Here is a 25,094-nt window from a genome sequence, read left to right as displayed (position 1 = left end):
GATAGCCTATTACAGCAGGATGCCAGCCAAGAGGTGGGTGGATGCCCTAATCGTTTAATTTTTTGAAAAATAAGAAAGATATTTATTTGTCATGAAGGAAAAGCCTTAAACCCCCAAGGGACAAGCTCTAGGTGCCTAGGAATACACATGAATTCACTGGAGCAACAAATTAGTTTATCCATTGGGCATACACAGGGTGCAAAAGCAGTGGTTTCACGCACCCCCCCCCCCCCAACATTTCTTGTTCACTGTCACTAATGCCATGATAGATAGAAACAAAGTCCTCCAAAATGCCCACATCTGTGCCATGAGCTCTACCTCACAGAGATACTCTTTAGTACCGCATATGCCCGAGTGCAAGACACAGCATAGGAACAGAACACATGAAGAAGCCTGTGCACACTTCGCAAAGAAACAGAAGATGGTTCATTAAGCTTTCAGAGTAACAAGCCCCATTATATCCCTTGTTAGCAACCCCATGCACTCACTGTGCTGCTGCTACATGAAGAACAGCTCCAATAACACCATCACTTGTTTACCAGAAGAACAACAAATCTGCTATTGACCAACACCTGCCCATGACAGCGTGACCACAGGAGGAGCAGGGAGATGTTCAGATGACACTGGCCATTCAAACTAGGCAGCAAAGCTCCTGGCACTGGCAGGAACCTCTGAGCAGCTGCTGAGGACCAGCCCTACCACCTCAAACAGAAAGGCTTTCACCGACATTAATGAGAGCTGCTGAAAATAATGCCATCACACAGCTATGAGATGGCATGAAGCCTTTCTGTTTGAGGACCAGCAGGCTGAACAGAGCAGCCACTAAGGAAGAAGAATGCTGGGCTCCATCCAGTCACTTCTGGTTTATTTAAATTGCTGTGAAGTCAAATGCTGTGAACACAGTGTGAGCCGAGTGTGGTGGGGCATGGCAGGAGAGGCTTGTTCAAGTGACAAGAGGACACACTCCTGCTGCAGGGTGATGGTTAGCAGGATCCCAAAACAGATCAATCTGACAGTACTGGGCTGTACACAGAAAACATGCCCCTAACTTTCTCACCTCTGTGCGCCTGGTCTGAGCTTCTGAAGTGTCAGCCCCAGGGCTGCCCGCAGACTAGAGCAGATCCAGTGTTCGGCCACTCAGTGGACCTGGAGTCCTTCCCAAGCATGTGCCTGGATTAACTTCCCAGTAAAAGCCCCAGGTCCTGTTAAATAACTGTCCTCCCCGATATCCACTTCCTTCATAAATACACCCTCTGCCAAGGGCTCCTTTCAAGGGGAGGAGAGCTCTTGAAAGTAAGCAGACAAACAGCAAAGGCATTAATCTCAGGGGTGAGACACGAGCGGCTTCCCTTCTGCGTGCTCCAGTGAAGGGCTTCAGGGCACTGCTCCGCAGAAACCATCTACGCAGTCAGGACTGTGAGCACAACTGCTGGGAGATGAGAGATCACCTCAGACAGCGGCTCCCCTGCTGTCCTCATGACACACTCTCACTCATCTCAGCACAGTGCAATCACAGCAGCAAGGCTTTGCTGCAAGCCAACTGCATCACTTGAAGTTTAACCCCTGCTGCCTTGATTGAGCCCACTGCAAATACCAGCTCCTGAAGGCTGTGATGCTTCTTCCATTACTGTCTGATCCCAGCTGGCACCAACTCCTGTGAGCAGCAAAAACCTCTGAGAATCTATAGGATCCTAAAAGCCATAAAGCTCCTTGACATTTTTTACAGCTGGTCTTGGGCAGAAGGAAATTACTATTGGTCCAGATGGGCATTTCCAATACTGCCTCTACATTTCCAGGACTTCACATTACTTAATAGCCAATGCAGAGACTCAGGGGAGCTTTAAACTATAAAGACAGCACAGCCAAGAGGACCGTGTACGTAGGGCAGGCAGATAGCAGATGCCTTTGTGACTCATATTTCACCTGAATATATAATTAATGTAGTATGTAATTTATTAAAAAACAGAAGTGGATGTAAGACTGCAGGATCTAAAGAGATTTCATGTGTGTACATATCACAGCAAGAATGAGCTCAGTGCGGCAGGCAGGATTAGATTAGTTCCCACACTGAGGAATCAGCCAGGAGAGATTACAAAGGCCAAAAGCAAAGTGACTTGCCTGGGAGGTGATCTTAAAAGTAATTGCAATACAAACTAAAGCAGTAAAAGGCCTGGCGTGCACTCCTGTGTGTGTTCACACAGCTCCCAGCACCAGGGATCTGCAAGGAACAATGAAACAGAGTCACTGGAGCCCTGACCACATCTGTACTGCCATGGGCTTTGCCTCGCAGACAGCAGAAGGAAGATGTTAAGCCATTGGAGACTTTTTTCCCCACAAGCAGAGTGGATCTTTCTTTCCCCCCCTTCCTTGCTTCTGCACTGAGAATGTCCAGAGGTCAGTAGGACGGGCTCACTCCCCATGGCCAGCCTCCAGGAGCTAACGCTCATGATGCTGTGGTTTATTTGCTCAGCCCTTGCTCCAGCTGCCGGTTCCCTGCCAGGAGTCATTCTGGGAGAGCAGTACCGGCTGCCCCGGGTGGGGTCAGGCAGAGACCATCCCAGCTCCATACACACCCTGGACACACTTGATAACAAGCTTCAAAACAAACAGGGCACTCCCAAAGTTCCCAGGAAGAGCAAAGAGCTGAGCTGAACAAAGCTGGCAAATGCAGGACCTCAGCCCTCCTGCTCCTTGGCTCCAAGCAGTCGTGCAATACAGTCACCAGTGGCACACAGGGACAGATCTGCCACTGTGCTGCTCCTGTCCCTCCATCAGATAACTTCAGGGTGAACACTCCAGTCCTGGCAATGGCTGCTCCTTCTGTCAGCTAGAGGAAGCTAGCCGACAGAAATGTTAAGAGGTGAGTGAAAAACTGGAGCTAATTCCATTAGCTTAGAGGGTTTCCCACCTCTGACTGACTTTACAACTGCACTGGCTCACCCCCCACACCATCCTGAGCTAGCATGAACCACACAGCCTGAGATCCTCCTGCACACTGCCCTTCTAAGCTTCCCTCAAGCCCCACTGCCATGGCATGGCATCAGGCTGGTGCAATCTGAAGGTTGCAATGCTGTATTCAGAGAGGTTTATGCCATCTTGAGCATCCCTCCACATGTACTGCCCTGCACAGCACAGCTACATCCCTCTTCTGGAGCTGAACTTCAGCCTCAACTTCTCTGTTATTTCTTTTTCTTTTGACTTCAGAAGAGAACAGTTATACCAAAGCCAGAAACTAAACAATTCTCCTCCTGCTCTTGGCATTACATCCTTCCAGATGCCTGTGCAGGGTTTCACTTCCTCTTCAGCTCCTGGCCAACACTTAGCCAGGCTTTTCTCTTTAGCAAGCCTGTCCCTGCAGCCCTCCACTATGCTCTTCTCACAGCCACCTCCAGCACATGGAGGTGATGCCACATGGGACGGGGCTGGGACTGACAGACCAAGGGAGGGCACAGCAGTCTAGAGTGGAATGTTAACAGGCTGTAATACATTAATTTCAATTAATGCACAGGAAGTACACACACACAGGAGAGAAGGAATTAAAAGTATTAACCCATTCAGCCCTCAAAACACAAAGGACTTATACATCAGTTGGGAGCAACTATCTCTCACACTTTCTGCAGCCCAGCCCCTATGGGTAGCATTGCACATACAAACCCTTCTTTTCAGCACACTCAGTGCCACCTTCCCCTATTCACTTTAACCAGTATTCCTGGGATTCCAAGTGGTGGATGAACAGCACATACTGGTGAGGAACATGCATTCTGGGATCTGATCCCAGCTTTTCTGATGCTTCACACACAAATCCAGCTCCTGAACACTCTTGTGGGAACAAGATGACTGCAAACCTCTTCACAGCTCCAGGGACTACTCTCTGGGAGAAAAGGAATGTGTAACAGCAGACAAACATTTTTCACTGTGCTTCGTGGCTAGCCACACTGTAGACATACATGCACACACACACACAGACCAAATCCAGCCCATATGGGAGTTACTCCAGAATGCTATGAAACAACTTGCAAATGCTTCACAAAAATCTGAAGTCACACAATGTATTGGAAATGCCACATGTTTCTTTCGTGAGTATTAGAGGATTTTCTATGTGGTTTCACTGTCCCAGGGAAATCTCTGCCTTGAGGGGACAAAGTCTTAGTATTGGTGAGGCAGAAAGTTCTGCAGGTAAGCAAAGAAGGTGCCTTCCAGTTCATGGTCTGCTCTCCAGGAAAAAAGTAACAGAGAAGCCACTTGAACTTGAAGAGAAACAGCATGAGAGGAACTCTCTTGGCTTATCAAAGAGATATCCCAGCAAGAAGTGCCTGAAGTATTGAAGATGGAGCAGAGCTCTCCAGACTTAGATTGTGCACATACGAGCAGCAGCTGCAGCATCACTGCTGTGGGCAGTGGGGTATCCCAAAACTGCTGGGGAAACCCCTTGGACTGAACATTTAAAACTAACTTGGCAAAGCTCTAAAGTTACACAGCAGAGACCCAACCTGGTCTGGCACAGGAAGCAACCAGTTGGCTGAAGGTGGACTGTCCCCCCTTGGATTTCCAGGATGTCCATTTAATGGGTATTTAATGAACAGCAATTTAGACTGAAACTGAGGTTAGGCAATATGGGCTCTAGAAGGCACTGAACCCTAGCAGTTGTCTCTCTCTCTAGACTTGCCTTTCTTCAGCTTTTGCAGGGACCTGTCATACCCCCTTAGTTTATTGCTAAAACAGTTGACTGAAGTATAGCATCATCATGAAGTCAGAATCATTTTTGAGAGTGCTAAGCAGTTGTAAGAGACTTCTTGACTTTGGAGACTTAAAAACATTCAGTGACTCAAGTTTCTCCTTCATTCAGATGACAGCAACACTGTCACCTCTGCAACTGTGAGCTCCCTTTTGTAATGCCCCAGCTGCTGCAACCCAGCAGCTAAGCAAGTGTCACAAGCATCTCTCAGGGTTAAATAAAACTTGCTCCTACTTCATTAGCATTAGCAAGGATCAGGCCGCATGTCACACTCACGCACTTGGCCAATGTGCCCAAAACTGCCCTGTGCCATTCCTGCAAGAGCAGTGGAATTTTGGACTCACGCACAAGTAGCTAAGCAGTTCATGGAAATTCAAGGGACAGAAATCCCTGTGCAGGAAACACTTACTTCCCCCTTTTCATAAACTGCAGATTTCTACTTGCACTGAGAGGGCTGAACCCCTGCCCTGCGCTAATAACCATTTATCCATTTGGAGCATAAATAATTGAAGAGAGACAGCAGCAGCAGCAGGAGGCAGATTCTGTGCCCAGCTCTCCAGCAGTTCTGTTTCACCATGCAGTTCATGTGCTAACCTCTTTTTACAGTCCTTTTCCAAGAAGCCAAACAAAGAAGGGGGGGGGGGGGAGGAAGAAGTCAAAGTGCCCACGATGGACTTCTCTCCCCAGCCCAGAACAGCCCATTTGTGGGACACAGGGGCCTCCTGCAGCAGGACTGTTTAGACAGATGCATAGCAGGACAGGCAGGACTGAACCTCCTGACCCGCTGCAGTTCCACCCAGCTCCTGACAATGTTCTGAGCACTGAGCCTTTGCCCACTGTGGAGGGTGAAAGACCAACGTTTGTCTTTTGAAATAGGCCAAAAAAAATTAACGAACCACACAAGGCTTTTTACAGAGAAGTAAAAGCTTCCACTCCTGTGCTGCAACTGGCCAAGATACACTGGGACATCAGAAAGACAAACAGAGATGTGCTGCTGTAAGAGTATTTCCAGTATTTACCTCCAGAGTCTGTGACTAATTTGCTACTCCCTTTCTGGCAGGCGCATCTTGGTAGTCAGGATGTAAGACCAGGGTTGGAAAACAGAGGTTGGAAGAGACATTAACATGGGGAGTCAAAGAGAAACAGCCTTGCCAGGGCGATCTATGACACAGTGAGAGACTATCCAGCTGTGGTGAAATATCCCACTCGCCAGCTGCAAACATCATTTTGTTTTCCCTGAGCAAAAAAAAAACACCCTGTCTGCACTGATACAGAGCATGAGAGACAGCACAGGAAAACGGTTCCACATTGCCACTCCCAATGATTCAAAGAATCACAACTATAAGTGGTTTAAATCTGAGAGAATTAAGAGTCAGTGGTACTCTGCTCACCCGCCAGGTCCCATGCTTTTCTTCTTCCTTGTGCAGAACTTTCATCCAATCACAAGTTTACAAGAGCTGCTACTGTAAAGAACATACTTAGGTGAAAGATGGCAATGCCACAAACATGTAATGGAGGCATGGATTATCCAAGCTGCTCCAGCACAGACTGTGAGGGGATTCTGTAAGGCCAAGCTCTGCTTCTGGTCTTTGTTGTACAAAGGAACCTCAATTCACATGATACTTCTCATCACGTTTCACAAAACTAAGCTAACCAATTTTCACCACATAGGTATGTACACAGAAACCAAAGGCTATGTTAAGGTCATCCTCAACCAGCTCAAGACACAGGAATCACCACTCCTCCCTGCTCTTAATCTGCTCATTGTCATCAGCAACTACCTGCACTGGAGCTGTCCTCAGTGTGTCAAGGGTGGTACCTCTGCACTATGCAAAGCATAGCTTTTTCAGGGGCCATACTTTCTCCCATCCAGGCTCATCTCTCCATAAGCACAGTAGAGAAAAGGAGAAGGTGGTTCAGCACACATTGACAGGGAACTGCGGGATTTCCATCAGCCAATGTCCTCTGCAAGGCAAGGCTGTGGTTGAAGGCTGACCTTAAAATGATGCACTATGTTGGTATGGTTGCTATTTTAGATGGAAAACATCTCCGCTGTTGTGATATCTACTGTTCCAGGACCAATGGAAATCTCTGCTTCTCTCTTTTTTTCTAAGAAAAAAAGCAACGGAGTGTGAATATAATTTTTTAAGATATAAATCCCAGATTCTCAAAACCTGAAACACAAAAAACAGTGAATTCAGGAATTCTCAGTGCCTTCCAATGACTCACACTGAAACCATTCCTCCAGTCAAATTACCTTCTGCAAAGCATCTTCTCTATGCACAGTACCCCCATATATATTTTTAATGGCAAGCAGACCACTTCAAAATATGCTTAAGTAGAAAAAAGGACCAAGCTAAATGCAAAAGGCACAGCCCTGTAATTTCAGACCCACTGAAAGAACTGGATTCACCAGATAGTCTCTGCTCCCACACCCAAACAACTTTGCAAGTTGATGGGGTGGGGAGAGATCAACCTGGGAAGGAGAGGTTCCCATCCTCCTGATTTAAAAAGAAACAATGACTTCAAAGCACATTAGAGACCAAGACCTGAATGAGCAGGAGGGAGCTTCAGAGAAGCAGCAAGGTAACACCCCAAACAAACACACGCCAACAACACGAGCTAGGAGGCATGTTCTGCAGGAGTGTGCCAGGAGACTCCAGTTTAACTGGGTATTTGGGAGGTTTCACCTGTACTCCTCCCACAGGAACACCTTGGGCTTTGGCAGAGCGTCCACCCGCTGCACTTGTCCTGTTTGGTTCTCAAGTCAATGCTCTTTTGACAAATTGCTAGGTTTCTCTTACACGGGGCCTGCTCTTCTGCACATGGAACATTAGTTGCCGTTTCATTTGCCTACCCAGTTTTACCACGAGAATCCCTCTCAGCGCTCCAGCGGTATATAAATTGCCAGGAGAGAAACCATCCCTCTGAGAGGTGCTGAACCAAAGTATAATGAGATTGAGGAGCTTGGTCTAACCAGGCAACCTGCTGTAGAGCTACAGACTGAACTGTTTCTCCCAAGTCCAGAGTCTTAAACCACAACCCTTCATCTTGGAAAGCTAGATTCTGTGTGCATAGACCAGCATCAGGCCTCCACTGACATCAGCAGCACGAGTTCAGTACCAAATACACCAGTTAAGAGGCCACTCCTTGGAAACCAGAGAGAATGAGAATCTACCATTATTTTTTCTTCAATAAATCATAGCAATTACAAGTCCAACCTGCAAAATAAAGTCCTCTGGAACTAGACAAATGCATCAGCTCTGACTATACTACAGGGGAAGTTAAAGACACATTCTTAGACACCACATTGTTCTATTTTTGGACTCAGTAAGTCCAAATTAAGATTTTACTGAAGGCTGCTCTACTCACATGCACTCTATTGTACTGCCCTCTCAGAAGCTCACTTCATTTCCCAACTGCTTATAAAAACCAGCTTTTATAATAAATTTTGAAAAAGCACTTCAGGCAAGAATCACAACTTTAGCAAGCCTCTTAAACTGTTACCTGCTGCCAAACGTGAGGGAACTGGAACAAGGTGGCGCAAGAAGAAAAGTCCTGCTCTCAAAGGATGCTAAAGAAAAATCATTTGTGGTTTTGTGTGTTCACTTTAATTTTAACAGATTGCTTTGTATTCACAGCTTGGTTTCCCTCCACCGTTCATGGCTGGCACAAATTCATAATGCACCGTGCTCTGCCATGCAAGACCCATTCTACACTCTAGGTGTAAGGCACATGCACACACCTGCATGTTTGAGTAGAGACCTCCTCTGCCCCAGGAGAACCCTCTCCTGCAGACACAAACTCTTTGGGGTACTAACTCCAGCCCACTCTTGCCTATGCAGTGTGACAAAGGCCCTCAGGAATTATGATAATATCTACAACAGACTACTCTGATCTCTGCCTCTTCTTCCCCTGGGGAATGAGCAGAAAGGAGCCTTATACATAGCCTGCTCCCCTCTTTATTTAAAAACATGTGGTTTTGTTGGGCTTTTTTTGGGGGGGTGAGAGGGTCACAAAGCTCCCTTCCAGTTCACAGCTTACATTGAATTTACTACAATTTCAGAAGACACTCTGGATTGTTTTCATCCAGAAATAACAAGAATTAACAGCACCACTTACAAATAACTATCAAATACAAATAACAACAAAATACTACCAAAACTTTAAGTACCTTGGGAAAAATGCACCCAATGACCCAATTCTCCTGTTACCCCTGGATTTACTTTGTTCAGCTCACCACTGCGATCAGCAGCTCACAAAATACCCCGATGTCTTCTCTCAGTGCCCAAGTCTGTATTACATAGGGAAACACCATCTCCTGCAGTAACCAGGTGAATGCCCAAGCTGCTACAACACCAGTTTGCCTTTCAATGGTCCAGAATGGCTGTGCAGTACCACTGTTTTGGTAGGTGTCTGCTGCATATGGAATTAGAGCCTCAGAGAAAGACTGGACTCAAAGGCAAATCCAAGCCAGGCTGGGAATGGATGGGTGGACTTCTCCCTGCTGCAGGGACTTGATGCACTGCCCTGCTGTGTTAACCACCATCTCCATCCCCACCTTTGTGAGGCAGAAAAGCTCTTCCACACACAGCAGACATCGCCTACATCATGGTGATGGTGCTAAGGAACACATGGGACTCTGCTAGTAACCCCTTACCTAGACATCCAAGCTCAGGAAGAGAAGGATTCCTCTTCCTCTCAAACACCCTAAATCCCTCTAAATACCAAATAAAGGACAAAAAAACCCAAAACCCTGTCGATGTCATCTGATTGCATCACTCCTCCTCTCTCTCCAGGACTCAAAGGCAAATAGCTCTTTGCTTTGCAAAGCAAAACAGATGTGTCCTAACGCCCAAATCCCGGCTGCCTGCGAGGTGATGGTCTGCTACACCACCCAGGAGCGGGGAGCAGCAGGATCGGGTCTGTGTCTGCGCATCTGTGCTGCGGAGGGAAGAGGTTGTGATGGGGCGACGTGCTCCTAATGCTGAAATGCCTCTGCCGGCCCCTGCGCTGCCTTTCTCCATCCGAACCTACTCGACACACCCAAAGGCACAAAAAAAGAAACCCGACCCAAAACGCAGGGAGATGGAGCAGGCAAAGGACCCATTTCCCGGATGAATCCGGCTAAAACAGGGCCACCACCATGCCCAGCACCAGGAGGGAAGGCTGCCGTGCCCAGGTAGCAGGACACCCCCCGCTGCTGCAGCAAGGCGGGCGAGCTCAGCCCCTGCTGCACCGCGCCGCGGACCCACCACCTACCTGCTTCTCCTCTGCGAGGCACAGCGAGGAGGGCGGGATGCCCGCGGCAGGAGCCGGCACCGGGGAGAGAAAAGAAGAAAGAGTGAGGAGTGAGGGATGCGACGGACCGCGGGGCGGAGCGGCCGCGCGTCCCCAGCGCCTCACCTGGGTTCACCAGCTTGCTCTTGTACCGCATGCCGGTGCTCATGGTGCCGCCGGCGGCCCTGCCTGCCCCAGCCCGCAGCAGCGCCCGGCTTGCCCGCGAGTGTGTGCGCGGCCGGGGCCGCCCCAGCGCCGCCGCGGAGGGACCGGGGCCGGGCCGGGGCTGCCAATCCCGGGAGCCCGCCCCGCCCCGCTCCAGCCCCGGCCCCGCCTCCTCCGGGCCCACGGCTGGGAGGGTGACCCCGGCTGGAGCATCACCGCCGACGGGCTCCTGGGCAGAGCCCCCCGGCCCCCAACACGTCCAGGACCGGCGGTGCTACCGGAGAAACCCCCCGAGCGGTGCCATGGACCACCGGTCTGGAGGCTGAAACACGACAGAAGGAAGCACAGCCTACTCTCGAGCAGAAACACAGCATCCAGAAGGAATACACCCATTGAAAAAGCCAAAACACAAACCCCGAACACAGAATAAATAGGAAATGTGTTTCCAGATTTAGCATCTCGAAATACAGTGGGAAGTCCTGATTCACAGTACAGCCGTACTGTGCAAAGTAGGAATGCGTGCTTTGTTTCCATTAAAACATTTTAAAGAGGTGATATGGAAAGTTATTTTAGGTAAAGGCTGTCAACATAACTTTGTAAGAAAAGGCAGGAGAGAACTCAAATGAATTTTAAACACTCCAGAGGCAGTAGTGGCACATGATTTAAGAACAGCTCATAGGAACCTCAACTCTAAAGGAGCAAGGAGAGTGGGATGTGAAGGCTGAGGACACACGGATCTGTCCCTCAATTTCCACAGCTGAAGGGAAAGGTCACATCTTCCACATTTCAAGGACAAGTAAATAGACTTGAAACTTCTGAATACAGGACAGGATGTGCTTGGCATGGTGATGACTGCACAAGTGCATGGACCCTCTCCTGCCCTCTAACAAAGCTGACACCAATGCCACAGTACTAAGTTTTCAAATCCTTGCAGTCATCACAGCCTTTATCTTTCACTTTTTCATTCAGAACATCCTTCATATCAAAACAAATGAGACACTTTTAAGACCAGAGATTGGCAATCCCAGGCACACACATCTTGAAACCACATTAACTCATCCCCAGTTCACTGTCAGCCATTGATTCAAAGCATCGGAAAAAATTAAATCAGGTAATTGTCAGCCTATCTGCTTGTCTGTAAATGTCAGAGTGCCACAGACCATTAGAGACTCTACACCACAATTAAAGAAACCAACAAGCCCATCAACCTTTCAGGAGTTGTTTCATAGTCTGCCACAGTGGTTTAAATCTAATGAAGACTGAAGGGACTGCACTCCTGTGCTCCTTGATCCCGCTGAACCGTCATTAAAGTATTTATATGTGGGCACTTTGTCCCAGAGCTGGGAAGTGTCAGCCTGGAGAAGGACAGGCTGGAATTCAGGGAAAGGTTTCTGTGTCTTCCATGGCCCTGGCACTGCCCAGACCAATGGGAGTAGAAATGCAAGGCCAGAAATCAGGCTGTAGCCAGAGATCTACACAGTAACAAAGACTTGGCTTAACAACTGTGTTACCCCATCATAGTGTTAAGTATTTAACAAAACCAAGTTCAAATATAACTGAAGATTAACATCAGGCAACATCAATAGGCACAAAAATAAAGCCTATGTTGAAAGGAAACTAGTTGTGTATGGTACCAGCAGTACTGCAGTACTGCACGCTCTTTTTGGACAATTCTTAACATAAATCTCAGGTTTTGAGCCAAAATGCTCCAGCTGGAATCCAGAAGCCTGAAGAAGGCAGAGACTATCAACCAATAATCAGTATCCCCTTGCAAAAAATCTGCTCATTGAAACTTCCCACACAAGAATTATGACAGTGACTTTAGGTGCCTTGCTTTCAAAAGAGGGAGGAAAAAGCTTTGGTTTAAATAAAAGTCTAGGTGCTTTTTAAAGTCTGCTTCCCTATTGTCCTGGTTTGCTTTGAAAGAACAACCTTTCATGTTACCTTTGTTCAGAGAGCTAATCCTGTGAGCAACTAATGTATGTAACTAAAGTCTTGGCTTCTCAGCAGGGGTGTGGCTATCCTGACTTTCACAAGCACAAATGGACAGCACATCATCTTGCAAAATATGATGCAAAATTCTGCAAGAAAAACAAGAACAGCACATATAATGACACACAACTCATAAGAAAATGCTTGTGTTAAATCTCTCACCTTGGCCCTCTCAACAGACACACAATTCAAATCTTCATAAAACCTGAAGACACTTTGTATGAACACAAAACCATCACTCTATTTCTTCTTTCACCTTCATTATAGCAGCCACTGAGATAATAACGTAGCATCCATTTTATGCGGTTCAACTCCAAGCACAAGCCAAATACGCATCCCTGTGATACAAATCGTTCGTTAATCCTGTCCTGAGTAAACACTCATTGCTAGACAGTAAAATTAGGGCTAATTACATGAAAGACACTCCAATTTAGTACTGAAGACAATGTGTCTCAATCCCATACTTGCAAAATAATTTATGCTTATGCATATGTAATACACACAAGACTACAAAGGATGCAGAAGAGAGCAGCAACAAAGAAACCAGCAACGTTCTTATGAAGTAAGGTGTGCAATTGGATTTTCTAAGGTATTTACCCACCTTAAAGGTGTTAGCAGGTGCTACTGAACTATAGGGAAAAGAGTGGATGCAAAGTCTTGCTACCTAACTTCTAGTTAAACACTTTTAAAGTTGTTCTGAAATGAAATCAAAGCAGTTTTTATGCAAACTCTAGAAAATGCCTTCATTCCCCAGGGGAAATATCACAATCCCTCTGAGTACGCACTGTGCACAATGCCACTACAGCATTTCAGAATTCACTGGAAAAAGCCAAAATAATAATAATAATAATAAAACCAACAACAAAAACCCCAAAATTCAACATTTACCACATTCATACAATTTATTACAAAACTTCAATGAAAATTAGTGTTATGGTATATAAAAAAATTTCAGAACATGCCCTCACTCAGCTGACAGATAAAAATGCCTGTGATAGAAATTCTTGTAACCAAGACTTGAGACCTGAAGGCCGATCTTCAGAGGCATCCCCGGAAGTTGTTGGCGTGTGTAGTGTTTACGGTACGTTAAGGCACGATGATTTAGAAAAGTCAGCTTCTTTGCATCACTGGCGAATCATCAGTGGTTTGTACATTTTCTCATACATCACACAAATATAAATCACCAGAGATGAAGCTTCAAAAGTAACCAAAGCACAGAGAAAGTTATGAAAAACTGATAGGATACACAGTGATTTAAAATGGCAAGTGAATTATGATACTGGGCAAGCACACATGCATTTACTGTAAACAGGCCATGAAGTCTTTCAGTATTAACCACAAAACTGTTCAGAATAACCTAGCAGATACGCGACTAACTCCTTAAAGCCACCACAATGACTAGTCCAAACAGCATAGTCTATCAGTTTCTGTATAAAAAGGTATAGGAAGGATAATAAAACCACATAATAAGTATGAAGACAGTGTTACCAAAAGAATCAAAAAAGATACACTATAACTTGATTAACATTGAATATATAAAAGAAGCCATTTTACAACATGATCTTCAGACTGTTTTAACGCAGGTCTTGATCTGTGGCATCCAGCTTTTGCATTTGAACGTTACCATTCGGGCAAAGAAAACAGAGCACCCATCCACTTAGAGAACTGAATACTGCTGCAAACAGAAGTGGAAAACAAACAACATTAGAAAGGACAAACTCTCAGCACCGTCAGAGCATTTGGGGCAGCCTGAGCGCCTCTGAGCAAAGCATCATAAACCAAGACCAGGACATTCCAGTTACTGTGTCACAGGGACCTGAATTAGAACTACACTGGCTGGGGCAGATGCAGTTTGGCCCCAAATATTTACCACAAATATCTAATAAGAGCATATAAATGAGAATTTATTTTTAGTTGCATACCTCCTTAAGCACCCACACCCCCTCTATCTGCAAGAACTGCGTAACAGCTCATCTCACCAGTAACACACGCAAGGCACCAACCTCAGCCTGCTATGTGAGGTACTACTTCTGCTGGGGAAAACAAAACCTACTTATCTGAACAGGGCTAAAAGTAAGCATCAAACTGCTTACTTATACTTGATGTCACGCACAAACACTCTTATGACACTGCTTAAGTGAAACAGCAAAGCAAGTAGATTTTTCCAAGCATTCATAACGCAGTATCCACACAGTTGAAAGAAGGTTGCTACAAAGAAAGCACAATTCCAGCTTTTGCTGCTTAAGAAGCTGTGTCAGATTTGGGATTCAGGTGACACCTCAGATTCCCCAGTCACAAAAATACTCATTTCAAACAGGAAAAATATCCTTAAATATTCATCTGGATGGAAGAAAGAAATATCCTAGAAGACACTGTTCTCTCAACTCACTTGTAAAGTACAGTGCAACACTCATTGAGACTACAGTAGCTGCCTACAGGTGGGATATGGAGCAAGAAAAGCTGGTATCAGGGTCTTTTGCTCTTTGCCATTCTCAAAGTGGGAATTCTGGTCAATACAGTTACTTAACATTTGAGGCCATCACTTCCCATACAAACCAGAACAAGCAAGCCAGCACTAAGGCTTTAAAGCCAGAGTCCATGCATTACTAACTAAATTCAATGTTCAAATTCAAAATAAATCTGTTGTGCTACACTGTATGAAAAAGAAAGTACATTTCTGTCACTGCCTGCCTAACTCTAATCTGTTACAGAAAACACCTCAAGATGAAACCATAACTGATGTTTCAGACTCACAGAAAGACTGGAATTTCCAATAAACATAAAGGTTCAGTTTATAAGCGCAGCTGTGCACTGATGTTTCCACCATTAGCAACATGATATTCACATTTTATATGCTTGTAGAACACACTTGGGCAAAGTCATGCTTGTGTATTTTCACTGTGGATTCATTTCACTGCTGTTTCTTCCTAATCTTCTTATGAGACAATACTTTGTGATATGTTAGCTTGATACTGTTCTTCACAGATTTGATTTTCAGTTTTATTACACTAACCGCACAGGCCCCCACACTCCTTTCACCAATACATAGCTTTACTAAATGCCTGCAACATGAATTCATACCATTAGTTAAGAAAGATAATATGTTTCTCCAGTATACCATTAAAGCAAAATTTTTGGGTAGCATCACTAGCACTACATACACCTGCACCCCGATGCACATGGTCAGACAGCTCAGAATCCTACATCTGTAAAGGTTTTGAATGCCTTGGGAAGGAATGGGTTTGCCTCTCAGCTGCTTCCAGGGCAACTTGACTTCTCTCCATGTACACTTCTGAATTCTCAATGAGAGAAATTTGCTTTATAAGCAGTTACATTTTCTCTCTGACCTAATTTTTTCTTCAAATAGCACCCATTTTATGCTGTAGCTTTGAGCGGCCAATCATTTGAACAATTTTGAGAAATGGCATCTTTCCAAAAGGAAGAAGAGTATTGGATGACACCAATGTCCTATTGTTAGTTTTGACTCATTCTGTCATTCACACACATAATATTTTGGATTCCTGATATTTCAGTCATCCTTTCATGACTTTGGTACTTCAAGGTTGCTCCTTTTCCTTTCGCTAGTCTGTAGCAACACCTTATGCTTCTCTATAGCAAAAGTCAACAGCCAAGACAGATAAATATCCAAGCAAGATTCTTTAAGAGACAGAAGACAGAATATTTAGGTATAGGAGGTTTACAAACTTGACTAATACTTCAGATTTATGTATTGTATTAACGCTACATATTTTTCTTCTGTAAACACTTTGAAGATCACAATTTTAACAAAGTGCTATTTTTTTTCCTATTGGGAAGTGTTGCACAACTCATTTTCTGTCAAAGGCCAGAGAGATGCTGTGGAACTGCCAAGGTCACAATCCAAGCACAACATAATCTTTTATTATGTTTTACTTACAGTCCAGGAACATGACTGCTTCACCAACTGAGAGCAGTATGGACTAACAGGGAGATGCAAGGTATTATTTTTACATGAAAAAACTCAAATGAAAGCATTATCAGTCTCTACATCAAGGATTAAAAGCCATAACACAACTGTCATCTGAAGCCTGTCTAGCTCTCTGCACACTATACACAAGGTCTCTGGTGCCCACCTGCCAAGGTAGCTGGCTCTTGAAGGACCCTGCTAAGATCTTTCTATACAGGTTAACTTCAAGGACCTATGAAGCCATACAGGTTCAGTACTTCAGCTGTACAGTAGCAGAGGAAAATGACAATTTCTATCAGAAATCTACTCTCAAAAGGGAACAAAAACTTGTGCCAGGCCATCAGTGAAGGGTTTGCTGAACAGCTCCACAGTTAGAAGAGCTGAAAAGAGCTGGAGAGCAATGGCACTCTTCTAATCTAGTTTCTAGCCAGAGAAACACCCACTGGCAGCGCCAGGCAGTTGTTCCAAATACTACAAATTTGCCCAAGCTTCCCATTCTCCAGGCTCTCAATTTCAGCTGCCAAAAGCTACAACACAATCTTTGCTTCCTCAAATGACATTTTTCATCAGATCAATTCAGCATTCAGCAGCATCATTTTAGAAGGCTGGTTGCTATGACAATGCTTTATGTTGTTCTGTTAAATGATGTCAATTCATTGGTAGAAAGAACTAGCTGTTTGATGCCTTTAGCACTCCTCTTATCAAGAATCAGAACAGTGTTGGTGAGCTCAGGAGGCTTTAATGTATTTGTGGAAATCATGAGCTATACTAAAGGAATTTTCAACATCCTACAGATATTTTAAGTGCAAGATGCTTGGTTTGGTTTGTTTTTTTTTTTTTCTGAACACATTTCCCCAACCATAAATACATTTCCAGCTGGCTATATTTGTTTTTCATAGCCTGGCTTCTGTTACTGATTTGTCCCAGTATGATCTTGAAGCTGAGTAGAAGACAGACAATTCAGACTTGTAAAAATAACAGGACAAAAACAGACTGCAAAGAAATAGGTTTTCAGAAACAGAGAAGGAAAGGGAAGAAACACCCATCAATAACCATTTCATTTGAAAAAATAATTCCAGTTTTCATAATAATGGCTCATTTAAGATGGACAAGTCCAAAAACTAGTAAATATGCTGCTGGAATTACTGCAGACTAATTTCAAAAGCATTTCGTATTAGAGTATCCAAATAAAACTAAATCTGCTTTAGTTTTGGGTAACTTGCTCCACCCCTCCATCTCCTTCCTCTCCAATCCTTCATTTGAACTGTCAAATGTAAGAAGCCATACGCTCCTACACTCTTGCAGCAGTGTCTTGTATTTTAAAGGCAAAAAGTCTGAAAAAACAAGCTTGCCTTGAAGTCTTTACCATGCCTCACATGGACTTGTATGATTAGTATATCAAAAAGTAGGGTAAAGAATTGTTCCTGTTTATTCCAAGAGTATTCTGGTATTTAGCTGTGCCCTCACTGCCTGCTACAAACACCCCCACATGTCCTGTTTGTACACAGAAACTATGAAATACAGAGAGGAAATAGACAAAAATGCAGATGAATGCACCGAGGTTAGGGCTGCTCTCAATCACCACCATCTTGGAGAGTAAGTCTGTACTTACAGGCTTTTGTCAAAACCTGCAGTTGGCACACTGGTCACTGCTGTTTCCAAAATCATCTTCCTTTTGTACCCCGTCCTAGTTTCCACCATTGCTGCCTTTCATTCCCTTTCAGATTTCTACTTGTCTGCAGCAATAAATCTGTCCATTCTCTTTGGAAGCTTTGAACATATTCCCTACATAGAATCTTTGCCTTTGTCACTTGCCTTATGCTTCTCTTACTCTAGCCTTGAGAGTAAAGGAAACTGCTTGAAGTAAAGTCTCTCTTTGCTCTTTCCATAACACCTTTCAAGATGCCCCTATTCAAAAGGGATCAGGCAAACCAGACCTTCCAGTCATCCCATCTGTGTAGCACCTTACGATAATACCGACTCCTCAGTCTTTTTGGCAAGGATTTGAGTTTAGCACTTCTTAATCATTATGCAATGCCAGACTCCTTTCAGAAAACCCCAAAGCATTCAGCAATCTTCTCCCCGCCTCGAAATATATCTGAAACCAGAAGTGGGTATTTCACATATTTGGATATTACCACATTTCATTATCTTACTGTTTACTCTCCAGCTCTTATCTATGGAGGTATTTACACCACACTTCCCGTTTTCACAAAATATCTTTGCTTTAAGAAGGTACTTTTGAATATTTACCTAAATTAAGAGAAGTGAACATGTTAATTTTTACATGAATTATCTATAAAGTTACATGGTTTTCTCAGCACAAAGATAAGGAAGTGCAAAAGAACAATTGGAGGAGAGAATGATTTCAGTAGCAGAACCGATTCTTTAAAGTTCTTGTAAAAGTAGAACCTGAGAGATGCTGAAGGATAAACTGTGATAGAACAAAAAGATTGATATCAAGTATATTTAAATTTGCTGGTATTATATTAATATAATAATATTAAATTATTTGCTGGTATATATATTAATATAATAATATTAAATTATTTCTGGTAACTATTGTTTTACTTACAACTTTCCTGATTTCTCTGGACATAATGAGTTCAATAAAACACAGCAAATAAATTTGATGGGAATGCTGGAGGTTGAAATCATCCTTTCTCCTAAACTGCAAAGCCATTTAACATGCATGAGAGAAACTTTCCTAAGGCTAAGTTCTAGGTGAGTATTCACTTCAGCATGCTAACAAGATCATACAGTAACACTCTGGTTTAGCAGCACTGCGATTGCAGTTCTGACTGTACATATTAGCCAACAAATCATGATAGAAGTCTATCTATCAGTAACTGAAAGTAACAAAAGAAGAAGTTCAAAAGTCTTTCCTACAGGTAATCTGTCAAACAAAATTATTTCCATAGCAGCTGTGGAAATGTGGCTTAACAGATTGCAAATAAAGAGCAGGACCTCTGCATCAAATCCTTCTCAAATTTGTTCACATTCAGTATTTCAGACCAACTAATTTTCTGAAGATTTAGTTCAAACTAAATCACAACAGGATCATGAGGACATTTAGTTAAATCTGCAAAGCTCTCCTGCTTAACACATGTAGTGGTCTAAGATGTGTTCCAGATTAGCAATGTAAAGTATCCACAAAATAACATTTCACATGGACGTGGATGACATGCTCAGAGCTCTGTTTACTTATGTAGCCATGGCTGCAAATTCAGCCTGGGACAAACCATGCTCCAATTCAATTTTATAAACATCATATCCAGTATTGCCAGAAGCTGTGAAATGAAGAGAATCTGGTGCCATTTCTGGCTAACTATTAGTGGAAAATACTACAACCTATTAGCCCTCAGATAGTGATTTCACAGCAAATCCAGTATCTAGGAATGGAAGAAAGAGCTCCAAGTACATCTGCACCATTTGCCACCTTGTACTTTGTAAGCAACAATTATGGACAAGCCTCTTACATTTAGAGCACAGTTTTTTCTCACCAAGTAGCAGTTTAAAGAATGCCATGCGATTAGGATTTGTAAATTGCCAAAGAACTGAGCTCCTTTGCAAGAAACAGAAATAATCGTTTACACTACATAAGGTTTCTGCATCAAGCAGCCATTTTCACAATGGTCAGAATTTGGCCATATGATAACAAACTCACCATGAGAACTTGGGATCTCCAGTTCAGACTAAAATATTTAACAGGCTGCTTAATTACCAGCTCCTGTCTGAGAAAGCGAGAGCTTAATGTCAGACACTGCTATCGCATATACTGCATTGTCAGCCACAAAGTTATCCTCAGTATTTAGATTTCCAAATCTGGGAAAATACGTCTCGGTATGGAAGTTAGAAGCCATGATGTGAAGACTCCTCTACCTGCAAGACTTGGAATTGTGAAAGTAAGAAACCTGAGTCTGAATTTACCTTTTTACCCTTAACTACTTCACTCAGAGATAACAGCGCACATACCAGTAAAACCATCAACTTCTGCTTAAATAAGAATCCAGTGAATAAGTTTATTCCTTAGGAGACTTTTTTTCTTTTTTTTTCTTTTTTTTTTTTTTTATATAAACAGGAAGACCAAAGGTTCAAATAAAGGCAACAAAAAATCTCCTTATTTTAGGCTTGGAATGTTGGCAGCTGCCACAGGGTCATAAGGGATAATATAATCCATTTTATTCAAGCTTTACATTCCAGAAGACCAGCAATCACAACTGGAGTATTAAACTGAAGTATTAAGCAACAGGACTCCTCATATCCTTCTATTTTTTTTTTCTTCTTACATTTAAAAGAAGGATTACACCAAAAGGGCTGCATTCTGAAGAAAGCATGAATATTTACTAAAAGGATTTTTTTCCTTACTCACTTTGATCCCACTAATAGATATATATAACATGAAGGGAGTCTGTATTCAGCACAGATAACCAGTCTGTCTAAAATTCTGTTTGGTTCTTTGGAAAAAATGATATAAATTCAGAGCTTACATACCCCAAAACACCCTCACTTTTGTTTCGATATAGTCAAATTAATTTTCTGAGCAGATTGTGCTAACAAACAAAACCAGATGATCCAAAAATAAGGCACTGAAGATAAGCTTTTATAGAACTTAAAAACAGCTGGAAGGGTAACATTTGCATGGATATTTTTTTCTAGTCTATCCAGGACATCACTCATTTTTTTCCTAAGTAGTGTAGACCCAAGTCCGAAGTGCCAAAATTAACACTAATCATTGGGAAAATCTTCTAAAAGAGGAGTAAAAAAGTCAGAAACATAATACCTGATGCATCCAGATGTCAAGCATCTTAATCATCACCAGGCTTCATCCTCATTTGGGCTTGCATCTGTGCAATCATCTCCTGCATGCGACGTAGCTGTAAGAGAAAAACACCCACATGTTTAAAACAATTTCATGAGGAGGCCAAAATCCAGAAAACTTCTCATTTTTTTCTATAGTAGAACACAAGTCCCATTGGAAAAGTTCAATTAATCTACACAATTGAATACTTTGGTTTACCCACCCTTAATTCCTTAGTGCATTACATCTAACATTCGCAAAAGATTTACAGATTTGTAAGGATACTCAAAATGGAAATTGAGCAATAAAATCCAAATCTTTTGAAGCCAGCTATGCTTGCAGACCTGGGAATCAACATTTAATCTACAATGAAGAAAACATGCCCTTTAGGTGTGTACAGAGTTACACTGTTGGAGTGAGCTTGATACAAGTGCTCCTTTGTTCCAATACAAGTGCTCAAAGGATGTCATGTATGAATACTCATCTTGCGGCTAACCAGAGAGCTCTGCAAATTTGTAACAACAGTAACAGCCAAACATGTAGACAGAATTTAAAAACTATTTCTAAAGAGAAACAGAAAGACGTTTACAAAATTTGGAAAGACAGACTAAACACACTAAGCACCAATATATCTACATCTAAACAATGACTTTTCCTGGAAACAACTGTTTTCTTAAGGCATTTTCTTATGACACTTTTTAATTTCCATCTCATAAAAGGCCAGTTATTATATAATGCTTTTTTCCCCTCAAAACACCCCCCTTTAATTTAAATATTCCTAAGTATAAGGAACACTAATATAGATATTCAAAATGCATATGCAAATACACCTAATTTGATTTACAAATTAGTATTTCCTTCCAGATGCAGGTGGGGAAGCTCCACAGACACAATTACAAGTGCCCTATCTTACAGGCTGGAAAAGACAAAGGCTGTGATTTCCATGCACATTGTATAAAACATGAGTCCATCTCAAACTGGAGATCACGCAATGATCTGAGGCTTGTATGGCAAATTTTCATCATTCTAAGCATGATTGGGTAGATTTCAATATATCCAGCTTTTTTCATTTATTTTTGGATGGTAGAGGGAAACTCTTCAACTCTAAAAGCACTATGTTAAGCAATTATACTGTATTTTCATCCATTCAATGACATTAACTATTGTGATACTAGTTACTCCATCAGATTCAATACAAATACTTCTACAATAAATGCTTGGCTACATGTATGTGGTGCCGAGATGTTTTTTATTAAACAGAAATAAACATCACAGAACAGAGAATAAATAATTGCAAATGCCAATATCACTTTTTCTTGCCTGGTCTCAGATACAGATCTGTGAAAGAGTAAGAAACTGAAGAGTAACTAAGCAGTTAAAAATTGCAGCATAGCCAGAGATAATAGAGCTTTGCTAAAACTAGCTGGCTTATGTACTGGTACTCATCCTCTTGCTGCAGCAGCACAGGGTTCAGTAGAGGCTAATTGAGGTTCCTGTGACTGCAGCATGGATGCACTCAGACAAAAGGAAGTTAACACAGGGAAAGCATGAGATACAGCTAAGTCTGTAATGATTATTGTAGACTCATCTACATCTTTCTGCTAAGCACTTAAAACAAAAGGCTTCTGATCAAAAAGATGGCATAATGCTGCAGGAAGGAGGAAGAAAAAAAAAAAAAAGGCAGAAATTCTCAGAAATGAGAGTTGCTTTGATTCCAGAGTCCAAAAAAGGAGAAAAGTTTCAAGGATCAGCTTGTAAAAATGCAAGACACCTGGTCTTTTGAACTGCCTCTCTGCAGATTTACCATCAGAATAAAACTAGCTTTTTGGAAGCTCGCCTGCTTGAGCTTTCTCAAGAGCACTCCAAGCTGAGCCATGAAACATTCCCAAAATAGAAACCATTCAGCAATCACAGGGGAAGATGCTGCTGCACATGTATTATGGTGATTGCTCAAATGCAGAATTCTGCTAATAGCCAACATCATAAGACTTAAATACAGCATTGAGTGTTGCATTATCTTAACCTTAATTGATAAAAATATGCCCACACCATGAAAGAAAACAGATGGTGCATATGACTGAAATGTAAGGCAGGACAAAAGCACAAAGAGACCTAGTCCACTCTTAACAGTGAGGTTGTAGGAAGATTTTCCATTTTCACGTGGTGTTTTTGAGAGCTACTGATGAAGTGTTAGCCTTATCCATTAGCTAAATAATGGCAAGTTTCTGAAGCTGTTTTAGCTAATCTGGTAGAAAAACTTACAAGTACAAAGCCTGCTAAAGAACCTAAGCACACTGATGTCTCCTATGGCCATTAGTAAGCAAGAAGTCACTGAAGTTTCCTTTTCATAAGGAAAGTTGTCAAAAAAAATAAAATGAGAGGTTCTCAAGCACACTTATCTTTCACTGCATCCTGGTCTGCATCAGCATTTTGTTGTCATTTTTGTTGAACTTCTGATATGTTCAGACAAACAATCCAGAATGGTTATTTTCTGCTGTAACACTGCCTTCTCAAGAGCTCTAATCAAACTCACAACTATCAGTTTCGTAACAGTATTCTTAGCAGATAACCTATGAGTAATGATAGATACCACACACTAAAACCTGGCTGCATAACCACAGGGCTAAAGTCAGAGGTAATAACTTAGAGAGAATGCACACAAATATCCTGGAGAGGAAATGGTTGGCACAGCAGGAATGCTGACAACTCCAGAGTTAAATTAAAACTAAAAAACCCTAAGACTTATACTGTATTGTCCTCAAAGTGGTCACCACATCAGTCTCTTCCATAATTCCTCTTCAAGTGGAGGAATGGACAGAAGAACCATTCTGACATGTTACAATACAGGCTAAAACCAACACATCCTCACATTACTAGACCTACTGCATAGACAGACCTTTACTCTTAATAAAGGTGAATGTAAAGGATAACACAGAAGACAAATTGATGTCATATCAACATCTGTGTTCCCTTCACTGTTGGTGACTGCAAGCATCAAAGGCATAAAATGACTTTGATCTTGCTCAGCAGCAAACCCTCTCCCTTGTAAGAGCAGCATTAGTATATTCTGCAGGAACTTGCATTCATCCCCTAAAGAATGGATACCACAACATGACAGCATACAGCTGATGCACATGATGAGAGGAAGTTAGGAAACAATGTTTGGAAATCTGTTAAAACAAGTAATTCCTGTGACTCCCCAGATAACAAAAGTCAGAGGGTAAATTTAACCTTGGTATAAAACTCCACTTAGTTTACTTATGTCAGGACCAAAATGTAGTTCATGTAACTACTGGCTAGTGACAACACATAACTACTGTAGCAACACAGAAAGGAAATAAACGCTTAAAATGAGATTTAAGGTTACAGTGTTAAAAGTGAACCATACAGCTTCTTAACAGCTTTTGGACACATAGCTCTGCTTTTCACCTGTAGTATACTTTGCCCAGAATACCAACAAGTACTACTCCTGTCTGAACAAGGTGAGTGGCTTTTCCATGGCAACTCAACAGATTCCACAGGAAAATACATGTTAAAAACCAAGCAGTATCTACTTCCCACTGAGATGCTTCCCCTCCCCATACCGTAAGTATGATTATTTCTGCCCATGCCTTTATATAAGAAAGTTCATAACGGAAGAAGCTGCAAGAATAGGGCAAGATGGAAAACTGCAGTGGATTTTCTAGTAAATCAGGAAGTTCCCATCATAGCTGCTGTTGGTTTAAAATACTTCCAATACCAAAGAGGTCAACCAGTCTTGTTAACTTCAGACAGGAGCAATACTCCTAACAAATTTACTGTATGGGAAAAGGGGCTACCATTGAGACAAATGTTTTTCATAGAACATATTGACATTGTAAATAGCACAAGTCACTATAGCCACAGCCATCACACTGCATGGGCAGCAAGCATTACTCCTTGAAGGACAACTCAAAAGGACAAAATAAAAGCCATTATCCCCCTAGAAAAAACAACCAAAGAAAACCCCACCAAATAAAGGAACATTGTTCTTCATTGCAGCCCCTCTAAGGGATTCCCATTCACAATCGATTACTAATTTCCTCTCGTTATGTTCTCCCAGGACTAACACTAGATCACTTTATGGAGGAAGGCTGGAGCATTCTGCCTCTCTACATTGGGCAGTAACAGCCCACAAACATCTATTTTCAGAATAG

General features: G+C 42.6%; 3 protein-coding genes across 5 annotated transcripts in view; all 3 read right to left on the bottom strand.

Moving 5' to 3' along the window:
* SEPTIN5 (septin 5) overlaps window positions 1–20,999 on the bottom strand; it is a 56,127-nt gene extending 35,128 nt beyond the window's left edge. Inside the window, exon 1 of one of the 2 annotated variants that reach the window (XM_061465589.1) lies at window positions 20,902–20,999. In XM_061465589.1, coding sequence (XP_061321573.1) covers window positions 20,902–20,934 — 33 coding nt within the window. In that variant the 5' untranslated portion in view covers window positions 20,935–20,999. Of the gene's footprint in view, window positions 1–9,490; window positions 9,530–20,901 lie in introns of those variants that run through there. The other variant, XM_061465591.1, reaches the window with a different exon arrangement.
* COMT (catechol-O-methyltransferase) overlaps window positions 1–25,094 on the bottom strand; it is a 363,225-nt gene that overhangs the window by 337,949 nt on the left and 182 nt on the right. The window lies entirely within an intron of this gene.
* Window positions 13,333–25,094, bottom strand: part of LOC133275569 (septin-2) — a 36,429-nt gene continuing 24,667 nt past the window's right edge. The window contains exons 12-13 of one of the 2 annotated variants that reach the window (XM_061465603.1): window positions 20,902–20,995; window positions 13,333–13,844 (exon numbers count right to left, since the gene is read on the bottom strand). In XM_061465603.1, the coding sequence (XP_061321587.1) occupies window positions 20,927–20,995 (69 nt within the window). In that variant the 3' untranslated portion in view covers window positions 13,333–13,844; window positions 20,902–20,926. Of the gene's footprint in view, window positions 13,848–20,901; window positions 20,996–25,094 lie in introns of both variants that reach the window. The other variant, XM_061465601.1, reaches the window with a different exon arrangement.

This window comes from Pezoporus flaviventris, unplaced genomic scaffold (genome assembly GCF_033815535.1).
Source record: "Pezoporus flaviventris isolate CSIRO_AGI_PZ_B2104156 unplaced genomic scaffold, CSIRO_AGI_Pfla_v1 ptg000041l, whole genome shotgun sequence".
Taxonomy (NCBI): Eukaryota; Metazoa; Chordata; class Aves; order Psittaciformes; family Psittacidae; genus Pezoporus; species Pezoporus flaviventris.
This window is presented reverse-complemented; position numbering and strand designations above follow the sequence as displayed.